Source organism: Fusarium oxysporum, chromosome 3 (assembly GCF_000149955.1).
Source record: "Fusarium oxysporum f. sp. lycopersici 4287 chromosome 3, whole genome shotgun sequence".
Taxonomy (NCBI): domain Eukaryota; kingdom Fungi; phylum Ascomycota; class Sordariomycetes; order Hypocreales; family Nectriaceae; genus Fusarium; species Fusarium oxysporum.
In genome coordinates, this window is record NC_030988.1 from 943,872 (window position 1) to 956,937 (window position 13,066).

The window sequence follows — 13,066 nt, forward strand, 5'->3', positions numbered from 1 at the left end:
ACTGGGAACTCAATAGCGGAGGAGCTTGTGAATTCTACCAGTAACGTGACTATCGGTTTGGATGCGAGGTATACTTAAACGCATCAGCTAACACGAGGGGCGACTTTCTCGTAAGGGCTACCAGAGTTGAAGTCCGTGGGAGGCATGTAACCGTAGGGCATGTAAGGAGTGGATCCTTCGTCTCCCACTTCAATGGCATCTCCAAAGTGTGTCATGGAAGGGAGTGTCGCTGCAGACATTGTCATGTAGTTGGGGTGGCTATGAGCGGCTGTGATGGCTAGGTATGGCTGAGCGAAACCGTAGGGTGCGAGGAGGATCTCATCGGGAACAGAGTATGTTGAGTATGTGAACTGAGAAGGGCTATCTGAGCGAGCTCGATCATCGTAGGTGCCGGAGAAGAAAGGCTCGTCAGTAGGCTCCATGGGAGGAGTGAACTGACCCTTGGAGACAATAGGCCTTCTGGGAGTTGCGGGTTGCGGTTTTTGAGATCTGGGTGCGGCGAGGGATTGCTTCGACTTTGCAGATTTCTGTGGCTGCTTGTCGGACTCGGCATCGTCAGAGGAACTAGCACGGCGCTCAAGGTCTTCAAGACGGCGCTTGAGCTTCTTGCCTGAAAGAAACTGTTAATTCTGCGAAAACTGTTTGCATGACCCTATAATGAGTCTCAAGTCACCATACGATAGTTACGCTGAGCAATGCGGTTCTGTATCCTCCGGCGCTCAGCGGGGTCTGGGATCTTGGTCCAGTCCTCGTCGGGTTTGGCAGAAGCACTGAAAGCACTACTCGTACTCGAGTATTGTCTGTGACGTGAAGGGGCTGCCGAATAGGCGTAGGCAGGTTGCATAGCCATTGCCATGGTGTTTGAATGGTGAGTCAGCAGTTGGCGCAATTGTATTCCAAGTCAAGAGATACTGTTGTGATGAAAATTGGTGATCAATATCGGAAATATTTGGGAGTATTGTCACTTCACTGGACCTGTTGCAAGCCAGAGCCGGTGATCGATTGAGAAATAGACGGAAAGTAAGATGGAAATATGAAGGGAAGAGATTGTATATTAATACTCTCGTACCGTAACATGGACATGAGGCACTGCACTCGATGTTGGAAAGCCAGAACACAACCAGTATGGTTGCCTTGTCGCCTTTCTGATGCCTTTACTGTCTGCCCTACAAGGCAACTAGCACCTCAACATTGCATAAGACATTTTCATCAATCATGGCCAGTTCAGCCTCACTGTTGATTTTGTAGCTCGGTCTGGGGGGCTGAAAGTATCTCAAATCACTCATGCTGTGCCCCATGAAGATTTCCCAAATCGGTATCCACCCCTTCGGTTGGACCAATGGTTTCTAGCATCGGTGCTTCTCTATAAGGGCCGAGTAGCGCCTCAAAGCAGGGTATCGCCAGGCAGCAGCTGAGGCTCTGCTGTTTCAACAATCATACCAGGAGTAGAAGAGGCGAGAGGCTGAAAGCATCCAGGTCTGCTTGGCCAGACGTATCCGGGGTGCTCCTCAAACTCATGAGTCACGTGTTGTATTTTGGGCTGCCGCAGGTCTTCCATTTGGTTGAGGCCTGCAACAAGGGCGCGAAAGGCAGCTCAACGGCGTCTAGACAGTAAGTGACCTATCAAAATTCGCCGCCTCGTCTTAACTAGGGTTTCATCTGGCTTGCAGGCATCCAAACTGCTCGAAGTTGCAGAATTAAGGCTACAGTCCACGGCCTCGAGACGAACCAAGATCAGCTGTTTGTCCGGCTGAGGAACTCCGCCTCAGCTTCAGTACTGGGAGAATAAAAAAGATGTCGAGCCTGCAGAGCCAACTATGGGGGTAGCAACCAGGCCAATACGGGTCTTACGGTCAAAGATCTTGGAACTCTGCGCTTGATCACTAAAGGAAGTGATGAGCCTGAACCTGAGCCTGGAGATTTTGGCGAAGCCACGTTGAAAACCACTCCGAACATCAGACGGTTACGAAAGGGGGTTCGAAATAAGGATGAAGGTCTGGAATTTGAACTTGCTGGCAGATAGAGAGGTTTAAGGGTCGCCGGATTGCTGGAGAGCGCAAGCAAAACAACGAACTGATCGACCCAATTTTCAAACAATGGCCCGCTGCCTGTAGAACTACTTAGACGGAGCATTCGTAAGAAAGGGATAGACTGAAATAGCTATGTTATAGAACACCTACAAATAATGCCTAAGATACGTAGCTTACAAGGTCCCATTCCGGACGCAAAGCAGGGGCTTATTGCGTACCATGCGAATTTGTCCAGAGAAGCCTAACCTGCCCAAAACTCCCACCTAGTAAGCTGGCAGTTGACCTATTTTATTACCATCTCTGTCTGTCATGTCTCGTCTAGATCATTTTCATTGAGCTATGCCACATTCCTGTCCAGACCCTTTCCCCGCTATAGCTGGAAACAACTTCCAAAAGACGAAATGGTATTTCTTTATCTTACCGCCAGAACTTAACTTCATAATTGCTACTTTCCCTGAGCCAAAAGAACTTGCCACTTTGCTTCGCACTAGCAAGCAAATTTACCCTATCATTGACAACTTGTTATATTACCGCGATGCGAAGAGCGACAGCCCAGATGCGCTACTGTGGGTTGTAAAGAAAGGAAGGTTAAACACAGCTAGGAAGGCCATCATTGCTCACAAGTGGCAGTGTACTTCCCGTGACATAGAGTCCGAATGCACAATTCAATCGACACTAGACAGGTTCCTTTGCCTAGCATCATCGGAGGTGGGTGCAGTGGCTTGCGTTGGATGACTTTCATCAGCTCATCCACGTCTGTTTCGAAGTTGATCTGATCACTAAGGTTGGGAGTTTCGTCGTAGGTGATGGTCTCCGAACCAGCATTTGGGTTGGTGGCCATGGTTCTGACAGTCCCAACTTGCGAATTACTTTGTGCCGGAGAAGGTGCTTGTTCGGTATGTTTATATTTGATATCCCCTAGATGCGAGGGGACTCGGCCGTGGTCCTCATCATGTCCTACCGGACGGCGATCATCACATATTTTTTTCTTTTTTCTTTTTTTTTTTTTTTTTTTTTTTTTGACAGGCATAGAGTGGTGTGGAGTTGTAGACGACCTTTGATATCCTCCAAGTTGTTACGGGTTGGGAACTCGATGCTGAGGTGTTGTGAGACCGCCTACTAGACCGGAACTGCAAAGAATATTTGAATCAGAGCATAGTGGCCGGAAAGTTGCTGTGGCCTGCCTTCGTGTCTCGGGACGCCTGGTGCCTGATGATTGAGGATTAAGAGCCGTTTGAAATTTCAAGTCAGTCTTGCTCCAAAGGCTCGGTCAACAGTTTTTGTTGTTTTGATCGGAGCTCAAGGGAATACCGGGTAAGACTTGGCGCCGTTAGGGATGAACAGACAGTTCATGACAGTTCAGAGACAGTATCGGAGCACAACAGAAGTAAAGTTAAACTGAATTTGCGTAGAGAAGCCGAAGTAAAATATGTACAAGAGCATAAATGGTGGTACGAGTTATGGGCGGGAGACTTGACCAGGTAGCTGAGCAACAAGGAGGATTCAGGTACATACCCATGGCTTGAGGAGAAAGTTGATATTATAACAGGCTTCCTGCCCCTGAGCACTCCTCCGAGAGCGAACCACTTAATCTCTCTCAAATAATCACATGGATTCAATTGAATCCCGTGGCCGCCAAGTCAATGAAGGCGAGATCAGGATCGACGTTGGTGGCATCATTCATCCCCTGCACAATTATGCACCTGGTCCGATGGGTCAAGACTCTTGCTGGCTGCCAAGACAGATTACGCGTGTAGCGAGCCGACGTCAATTCCCGCTTTCTTCATTACTTGCTGTATAGGGCAAGGTAACGTCTCGGGGCCCACTAGCCGCCGGATGTGGAGCTGATGATCCGTACCTGGCCCACTATCTCAGCTCCTACCGCCACGACAGGGGTTCTCCCTGCTTCTGTAATCTTTCTTGTAAACGCAAGATGCGATCCTCAACAATAGCGCATGTCTATCACGACCAATAAGCCTCACTTGCCCACGGTAACACACGGACTAGCCTTTATCTGATTGAGCACCACCAATAAAGGTAGACGCCATCATGTGCAGCGGAAAGTATGAATGTGGTTATTCTCATTTCGAGTCAACTTTCTCGTTGAAGCTAAGTCATGTTACCGCCACTTCCGCGAACCTTTTTTACTCTAGAGTTGTCTACTAGGCTTATAAATGCGGCAGATAGCCCATAGAAGTATGTTATTCAAGAGACCGTTGCTAGTTAAGTATCTAACACTTTGATACCAACAAGCGTCTTTTTCGTTAGCCCTGGTCTTTTATTTGTCTTATCATTTGAACGCTCTGCGCTCCATAACTTTTCCATATTGTGCACTCTCTCTGAGCGCAATGTCGCCCCGTCACAACTGCAATGTCATCAACGATGACAAAAACGATAAATTTCACGTCGATATGGAGGATCACAACGGCATTTTCGGTGATGACAGTTGCGATTTTTCCATCTACAGCGATGACACCAACGATGATGCCGTCCTCGAAGTGCGCAAACTTGTAAGCGTATATTGCATCTACCCTATGGATTGGCGTTGATACTTTTCATTAGTTTGACTCGGCTCATAGTTTCACTGTTAAACTACTTAAAAAAGGGGTACCGGATGAAGAGATACATGATGAGCTGCAAAAGCATCTCGAGAGTCGAATAATACTATTACTTCATCGGGAACGTATATACGGATACCATAACTAAAGGTCTTTAATAAATTTCAAGGATTGGTTCGCCCCTTGACCTGATCCTGCCTCATAGTGAGAATGTAGAGAATATAGCTCAATCTCTATTGACAGTATACAAATACCTTTTTTCTTACTTAGACATGCCCCGGATTAGATCTCCGATCGGCTGTGGTTATATCTTTCCCCCTCTACATCTTAGATGCTAATTGAGAACTTCCTTCCTTTCTTCTGTTGATCTTCCAGGTCTCTGCACTGGTTCCACTCATTCCTGCATCTGAGTCGGTGGCATCTATACGGTCCATCTTCGCAATTCTATAATGCTAGTGCGGTTCCCCATCAGAGCGGCAGAATATGCTGGTTACTGGTACAATATGATTCAAGAGTATCCAGCTCAGAAGGCCTTCTTTTGAAGCATCCTATACATTTCCCTCGAGTCTTTGTTAAGCATGAAAATCTTCATGTTCGGTGGTATAATCGCTGACATGTACTATATATAGCTCGTTTCGGCCCTCAAACTTTCCATCGTCTTCTCCGATGCTTCATCCAGTTCTGCTTCTCGTATTTGGAGGTTTCCCAATACATTAGAACTCCTGATCCACCATTTTCTCCCTTCCTTCGTTGAAATCTAGGTTACTCGTCTCCCCGACACCTTGCTCGCCAGTTGCTGCCCCCTTCGACACGTATCTACTAGATCTTTCACCCTCCGGCAACGGTGATGCTGTCACACCTCGGTTCTCCTCGAGACTTATCGAAAACCGAAAGTGCTTACCCCAATTGCTCATCTCCTTCTTCAAAACACTTAAAACACGATTTGATACTTTCGAGAAGCGGGGCTACATCTTCCTTATCAACAGTCAGAAAGTTTCCCTGCCTCTATCTCGAAGATCCTTTGAGATAATCAGAAGACCCTCTTTGGTTGCGTAGTTTATACCGAACACTACACCACCTTTGAGAGTATACGTAGCGCGTTTATGATGCTGGTCGGAAGGCAGATCACCTCGCCCAGGTATTTCTGGGACAACAACTTTCGCCCATTTTCCAAGCAATCTACCAATTCTTTCAGAAAGACTTGGATTTGATACTGTCGATTCCCAGGTTCAATCAAAATATTTCTTTAAGGGAGATGCTCTGCAACCTGATTACCGCGTTGCCTTCCATCCCGTCTGCCAACCCAACAGGCCGATTCCACCTCTACTCCATCGAGTAGACACCCTCCGCTATGAACATGACTATCGCTTGAGCCTTTTGAAATTTCATCCGGTCGTTCTAGACACTAACACGTCTTCTTTCTCTTGACCCTCCTCGCTTTTATTCCAGTTCCAGACTTGAGATTCCTCCCTTTACCGTGCTCGACTCTTTCCCAATAGAAGCTCAGTTATGACTACTTCTATACGTCTGATTTTCTGTCTATGTCTTGGGCCTCAGCACAAGCTCACGTCTGTTTGTTGTTCGCTGCTCCTGGTCTTCTCGATCCATCTTTTTGCGCCCTGCTCGTGAATTTCTTCCCCTTTGTCACATTCCCTCGTCTACGAGGTTTGGGTATACGACCCTTTATGTGTTGTTTGATGATCTAGAGGGGTGCGTCAGCCATGGACTCAAATGTGATATCGTAGCATACCATCAAATTTTTCTTTGCTCCTGACAAATGCTTGTCATCTGGACACCGCTCGGTGTTCTTCATCTTCGAATCTGTCATCCAAAATGCCAAAATTCTATCTAGGACTGGCACTAAGTCTTTATGATGGTCGTCATTTGTAATTGCATCATTACTGGTCTCCAGCAGTATGTGTTCCAAAGTAGATGGCGTCGTCCGTGAGTCCAGATACATATCACACACCGCGATAGAAGTCTCACAGGTGTGAACAGCGTGAACGGTACTCGGCGGCTGGTATAGTTTATAGCGTTCGCCCAGTAGTAAAGCAATTAGAGGAGGGCATCGACGATTGCCAGCAAAGTCTTTCAACTTCTTACCAGAGAAGTCATACGATAACATCCAGATCTTCAATCCCATCCACATGTCAATGCTGGTAGCCACACCCTCATGGTCAACATGAGCCATAGTGTCAGCTCCCTGAGATGCTGCGAGAGTTACCTCCATTGATTCTTTGAAGCCCGTTAAATCCACACCCTCTCTCTCAGCCTGCTCTACAACTCGCGGTATTATATCATAGCCAGGAATCTTTGCCATCCATCTGCTGTTGCCTGTCTTAATTTCAATCCGAATGTTGAGCATGTTGATGGACGGCATATCGTCACTGTAGAATCTCAACATTGCCTCTTGACCAGACCACTTCTCTGGAATCCTTTCAGGTGACTTTTTTCCTGAGTCGTACACATCAACCGATGGCAATTGAGCAATCTGCTTCTCGAGCTCTGCCCGTTCTAGGATGAAGTGATAGTAGTCTTCTTCTGTGATAGGTGGGGCAGGTATAACCATAGGTAGTAAACATGGCCCGTTTGTCAGGATTTCAATGGCCTCGTCCAGAGAGCAAAAAATGAACTCATCGAGGCTTTCCCCATACTCTTTTCGCATGTATTGATCTTTTGTGATGGGCTTGCCGGGCTGGACTGACCGTAGATAGGCCAACGACTCTGTTGAGTCTTTGAACTCTCTTGTTGCGGGATCTAATGTCGAGATTTTTGTCTCGACCTTTTCGATTTCCTCTTCGAGGACTTTCTTCACCCATTCCACATAAGCGTCCATAGCCACTTTTCGACAATGGTCTACTTTCTTTGGACTACAATCCCGGGGTCGTTCGTGAAAATAGCAAGGGACAGCAGGAACCTGCTTCCTCATCTCACTGATTTTTGTTTTTGCACAAACTAGCATATGTTTCCGACGATCTGTTATAATCTTGTCACAGCCTGGGCAGGGCTTTGTAATGACGGAGTCGTACCAGTCTACCCATTGCTTTGGAGTTACACTCATGCTGGTCTTCCACGACTGGTATGTAACTTTACCCAATCCGAAACCGAAGCCAGTTGTAATGGCTAGCTACTTTGGTGCTCTCACAACGCCTAGCATAGCATACGCCCGATATAACAAGATTGTTTTGGAAACCGATAGCAAAATGAAATTCATCCATTGACTGGGAGGGGGAGCTTCAGTGACTGAGAGGGAGTTGGCAAGGCTGGGAGGGAGCTGGTAATTCTGAGAGGGAGCTGGTAAGTCTGTGAGGAAGATACAATGGCCGAGAGGGAGCTTCGGTGACTGAGAGGGAGCTTCGGTAACTGGGAGGGAGATTCAGTGACTAGGAGGGATGTGGAACGACTGGGAGGGAGTTGGAAAAGACTGAGAGGGAGCTTCAATGGCCGAGAGGGGGCTTCGGTAACTGGGAGGGAGATTCAGTGACGTTGATAGAGCTCGAGTTCGACATTCTTGTAGGCTAATCGGCTACCTTCAAAACGGTGAGGCTGCAATCATCCAGACGTTGAGGTGCTATCCTTACACCCACCGCGCAGCCCCTGACTGTTCACGTACATGAGGCTGCAGGATCACCAGTATGTTTACGTCCAACCAGCTATGGCTACATTTCGCTTTCTGGATCCCTGCTACAGCTTCCATCGAACCTCATGAGAGTGTGGGTTTCTCCAAAAGTTATGCCTAATACGTATATGGATTTTCCTTTTTTTTTTCTTTTTTTTAAGGAGTCCCTACCGTTCCATTTTATCCTCTGGTCATATACTTCAAAGTTACTGGTGCAGACATACCAGACATGAAAGACATCTGGAGCTCCTACACTTTCATGAGCTTTAGGATCTTAAAGTTTAGTGTGCAGGGTGCTAGTGGCAGATTGGCACTAGACTGATCGGTACATGGCTACGGAAGCGAGTGGCTGGGATCTAGCGTCGATCCCTGCACTTGCGACGGCCTTGTCAACCCCTGTCAGGTCTTTTTGCCTCGCGCTCCCCCTTCAGGTCTTTTTACCTCGCGCTCCCCCTCCAGGTCTTTTTACCTCGCGCTCGCCCTTCAGGTCTTTTTACCTTTACACCATTCTCTTCTCGCCAAGTAACGAGGCAAGGCACACAGTCCAATATGGCAAACCGGTATATGCAAGTTATGATAAGTCGCATCAAAGACTTTGAGAGAAATGCGTGCAACACCATTGACCCTGGGAGCGACTCGAAACAATTAACTAGCGCACTGGAAACTTTCCGTGGGACAGTTATCAATGTTGCCCTGTTTTCAGAAGCGGCCAAAGAATTACGTGATCGAGTCCATGGCCTTCCAAAGCGAGTCAAGAACGTTTTTGACTTTATAGATCAAGATCGACAAACCACCAAAGAGACCAATAAGACTTACATCAAAAACAACGAAATTCGACACAAGCTGAAAACGGAGGTCAAAATCCATACTGTCGTGTTTTTAGGCATAACACTGGCTGTTAACAGAATCAAGTCTCTCAAAATTAATGATTTCCAAGAAATATGTAGGCTTGCTGAGCAATACATACAAGTTCACAACCTCAAGTCCGACCTTGAGCAGAAGGAATTTCTCCTTGTCATCCCGGGTTGGATAAAATCCATTCCCAAATGGGCTGGAGGTATGTTTTCAACCCCGTCAAGAAAAGGCTTCGAATCTCATTATAGGAAGACTATGAAGTGTTCAAGGAAACTGTTGTGCGAAAATGTTTGAGCAAGAATCTCGCAAACGATAATGCTGGATGCGAAGCCGATGAGCCGGCCCCCAAAAAGAGGAAAGTACTTCCTTTGGTTGTTAAACAAATCGATGGCGACCAAGCTTTAACATCAATAAGGCGAAGGCCGGATCTAGTCGATTCGAGGGCAATCCTTGACGCCTGTGAACCCGGCTCTGACCAGCCCCTGTGTTTATCTTTCTTCCCAAGAGCAGAAACAGCAAGTTTATTTGAAAGTTTATCAATAGGTATTGATCAAAGTATGTTCAAGCTTGACAGTTACCAAACCATCCTAACCAAACAATAGCAGCAGGAGCAAAAAGCAGCTCATCGAATGCTCGTTCATGGCGGGTCAAGAGTGAGGAAAGTTGCGAATATGTCTTGAAAGATTTACCTTCCGTTGACCCTATAGCAACACTTATGGTCTCTGCGACGAGGGAAGAGTTCTATTTAAATTACTTTGTTACTAAAGAGATATCGCAAGCATTGGAACAGCTACCGGGATCTGTTAGATGCGATTAATTATCAACTCTTGGTCGGCTCATATCGAGGCTGATCCGGGCCCTTTGACGGATTGATACAGTCAGGATAGAGGTGGCCACTAGATAGTGATTGAGTCACTGGAAATTAGGTAGGCCGACTAGTGTATGCATATTAATTCTTGAGCTCTTCTAAATCTTGCCTCTAACTGCCTGTCCATGTCACTTTCTCATCGAATAGTTCGGAGCCATCTCGCCATTGACTGGATAATTGCTACAGGGTAGCTTCTCCACCATCGTGAGCTCCACAGTTCATTAATGCACAAACAACGTCATCAATACTAGGGGTAGTTCCTTTTCTCAATATTGGACGCCGCTCATGCTTGGCAGTACTCAGAGGTTTCACACATACGTGCGTCTCTCCGGACAAAGCCTCTGTGTCCGACCGCCAACTCCAACCTGTCACTACCTCCTCGGCTTCATCTGCAGGTCAACCAAAATCATGTATCCATAGTCTGGGAAAACATGCTCTGCCCACTTCTTCTTAGAAAGCCCAGTGATAATGTACTCGAGTCCAAAAATCGACTCGAGGTGGTGTTTCGTCACATAGCCAGTGAATGTATCATATAATGCCAAGCCCACTTCACATAGATCAGGCAGCGGGCTTAGACAATATTCAACAGGTACTAGCTTGCCTCCTACAACGACAAATTTACGTCCACATAACTGATCGAGGTGAGTTCCTCGGTTTGTAGCAGTCTTTCCGTAATAGTATCGCAGTTGTTTATGTTTACCGAAGTTCCAAACCATATGAGAACCGGGTTGTACTGGGATATGCCGATGCGGACGAATTATGGCGAATTGATTTGTAGCATTAAACCGCTCGAGAATGGCCCTTAGGAGAGGAAGATGGTATTTATACTCGTTTTCGTCTATCAGAAATATATCTTCCAAAGGGAGTCCCCGATATCTATATATATGAGCGATATGTTACACATAAAAAATCGAGAGTCGCACGTATAACAAGACTCATCTAAATCGTCATGCGTGAGCCTTCGCTGAAGTCCAGCAATCAAGTTGTCCTTGACGCATGAACTCTTTATGAGAGCCATATTGAGCACTGAGACTTGGTGTTTGGGCGAGAAGGGAAGGAGGCGAAATGACGCGATGGAGTAATAATGTCAGACGTTCATGGAATATAGGACTACTAAGCGCGTGCAAGTTTCAACCCTTGACAGGTTGTTTATTCGCCAAAGATGCCATCGTGAGATGAAGGAGAGAAACTTTTAGGAGGACCGCTAAGAGGAGGGGTATCAACATGAAGAGGTGGGGTAACACATGTCATCAGACCTAGACCTCTCAAAGCAGCACGGGATTTCTTGCATATCAGGGCCCTGCATATCGAGGCCCTGATTCAATTGCTTGCAGAAACAGGTGATCATCTCGAGCATCTATCTGACTGATACTCTGATCGTCCAGTAATTCCCTCATACCCCGCAGTGCTGGTTAATTATCGAGACCGTGACGTCATGTCAGCGAATGGCCATGACACACGACACCTCGACTACCCCACAAGACAATCGAGACTCTAAAAGCTTTGCACTTTTCCGGCATGGCCACGTATGACACATCCTTCAAACAGCATCAAATAGAGGTGACGCACGCCAAAGCACACTTTTATTTGTGTCTTATCCTGAATGATTCCCTCAAAGGTTTCCGCCAGGGTGACAAACTTGTTTTGCAAAGATATGTGTTTTCTACTGGAAATATCGTACCGCAACGTCGTTGGGTAAACATTTCAGGTCTGCGGCTCTTATGGACTGGCACTTTGAGCAAACAGATAAGTTAAATCGCTCGTTTTCTATTCACATGTTTGCTCCCAATGCGGGATTTTTCACCCCTCCTAACTTCGCTGACCCAATCAGGAAGCAGAACAGCGATAGTAGATCATCGATTGACTAAAGCAATTTTGGCGTCTGAGATGCGTTTGCGGGTCGGCACGAGCCATCGTGCGTTGAAAAGCGGCTCTTTGGTTACTTTGAACAACATGCATTCTCTTAGCTTGTTTGTAGTCTCGATTAATAGAATGACGGCGTAAATTTCCTTCTACCCTGTATATCCGGCTAGTTATCGACTGTGACGTTGCTATGGGCCGTTGATCTCGGGCAGCAATTGAAAGCTACCCTGCACTGGCCCTCCTGTACAACCGACGTCTGTAGCCTAACTCTCCCCTGTAAAAATTCTTTCTTGGCACGCACTGTTAGTGCCGTGTTAGGAGCGGGATTTTCTGCAGGCCACGCGACCACACAAAACTGCGGGGATGCTATCGGCTCCCTAACAGCAGTTTTCAGAGAAGGAATTTTGGAGAGTTCGCCTTCTCTGACAACACCTTTGTCGGATCTAATGGCGGCACCTCAGAACCAGAACGCCTTAGATATCGGAGGACGATGCCCATGGCATCGGTAGCGACATCCTCCCGATCAACGACGCCGATTGCGATGGGTTTTTCTCCTTTGAAGGCAAGCCGCACCGTCGGCCTCTGATTCCTTCCCGAGGTTTTTCCCTGCCGCCGCGACAGTCGACTACGAGCTACAACTTGGTTACTGGAGATTGTGGACTGCGTCGGCAGATGTAGTGATGCGCGAGAGAATTCTGGTCGGTGGAAAAAGTTCGACAATAGATTGCCCCCGAACCCGCTGACGGGTGACGGGCTTGAGAAATACAGCACCTTTTGTGCCATTGGTATGCTGGATGGTGAAGGAAGCGGGGTTTCCCTGTACCTAGCTAGCTCAGCACGTCTTTTGCTCCAGTAGGAGATCTGGCTTCGTTACAGCCACCCAGACGAAAAATATACAAACAAACAAACAAACAAACAAAAAGACGTCTGTAGCCTCGGCTGTCCATATGATACTCACTGCATCGTGCTGATATTCAGGGTTATTGCATCCTCAAAATGTAGACGCTGGTATTGCGAGATTGAAGCTACGCTAAGGATATGATTGGGAAATGAAAGGGCAAACCCGACCAAGTAGCACGAGTGATACTGTTTTGTGGGGCCTGCTCTAGCATTGATTGGCTTTTGATCAAAGCCACAGATACGAATACGAATCACGGTGGCATAGCTGGGTAATCACAGGTATCTAAAATCTAGGCCAATTAATTAGCTAGAGAAAGAATGTATTTTTTGATACTGCTATCTTTACTGGGACCAGTGCCTAATCTTACCCCGC

The 13,066-nt window shown here is 46.9% G+C and overlaps 6 protein-coding genes across 7 annotated transcripts; 2 read left to right on the forward strand and 4 right to left on the reverse strand.

The window, feature by feature from the left end:
- On the reverse strand, positions 1-1,025 carry FOXG_12520 (uncharacterized protein). The gene is made up of 2 exons (XM_018392326.1): positions 679-1,025; positions 1-610 (listed from the first exon to the last, which is right to left on the reverse strand). The coding sequence occupies exons 1-2, from the start codon at positions 854-856 to the stop codon at positions 84-86; spliced, it is 705 nt and encodes a 234-aa protein (XP_018251930.1). The 5' UTR covers positions 857-1,025; the 3' UTR covers positions 1-83.
- A 1,055-nt stretch (positions 1,026-2,080) lies between these two features.
- On the reverse strand, positions 2,081-3,604 carry FOXG_20964 (uncharacterized protein). The gene is made up of 2 exons (XM_018401292.1): positions 3,215-3,604; positions 2,081-3,160 (listed from the first exon to the last, which is right to left on the reverse strand). Exon 2 carries the CDS (start codon positions 3,058-3,060, stop codon positions 2,641-2,643), a length of 420 nt encoding a protein of 139 aa, XP_018251931.1. The 5' UTR covers positions 3,061-3,160; positions 3,215-3,604; the 3' UTR covers positions 2,081-2,640.
- Positions 3,605-4,114: 510 nt separating this feature from the next.
- FOXG_20965 (uncharacterized protein) lies at positions 4,115-4,856 on the forward strand. The gene is made up of 2 exons (XM_018401293.1): positions 4,115-4,540; positions 4,593-4,856. The coding sequence occupies exons 1-2, from the start codon at positions 4,379-4,381 to the stop codon at positions 4,734-4,736; spliced, it is 306 nt and encodes a 101-aa protein (XP_018251932.1). The 5' UTR covers positions 4,115-4,378; the 3' UTR covers positions 4,737-4,856.
- A 1,218-nt stretch (positions 4,857-6,074) lies between these two features.
- FOXG_12522 (uncharacterized protein) lies at positions 6,075-7,424 on the reverse strand (the record flags this gene model as incomplete). Its single annotated transcript, XM_018392327.1, has 2 exons — positions 6,075-6,290; positions 6,339-7,424. 2 exons carry the CDS (start codon positions 7,422-7,424, stop codon positions 6,153-6,155), a joined length of 1,224 nt encoding a protein of 407 aa, XP_018251933.1. The 3' UTR covers positions 6,075-6,152.
- Positions 7,425-8,713: 1,289 nt separating this feature from the next.
- On the forward strand, positions 8,714-11,155 carry FOXG_20966 (uncharacterized protein). 2 transcript variants are annotated; one of them, XM_018401294.1, is made up of 3 exons: positions 8,714-9,264; positions 9,315-9,617; positions 9,665-11,155. In XM_018401294.1, the coding sequence occupies exons 1-3, from the start codon at positions 8,757-8,759 to the stop codon at positions 9,877-9,879; spliced, it is 1,026 nt and encodes a 341-aa protein (XP_018251934.1). In that variant the 5' UTR covers positions 8,714-8,756; the 3' UTR covers positions 9,880-11,155. The 2 variants fall into 2 exon arrangements, with proteins under 2 accessions (XP_018251934.1, XP_018251935.1); XM_018401295.1 differs by having other exon boundaries at positions 9,315-10,026.
- FOXG_20967 (uncharacterized protein) lies at positions 9,938-11,259 on the reverse strand. Its single transcript, XM_018401296.1, has 2 exons — positions 10,854-11,259; positions 9,938-10,806 (listed from the first exon to the last, which is right to left on the reverse strand). Exons 1-2 carry the CDS (start codon positions 10,946-10,948, stop codon positions 10,302-10,304), a joined length of 600 nt encoding a protein of 199 aa, XP_018251936.1. The 5' UTR covers positions 10,949-11,259; the 3' UTR covers positions 9,938-10,301.
- Positions 11,260-13,066: the final 1,807 nt, after the last annotated feature.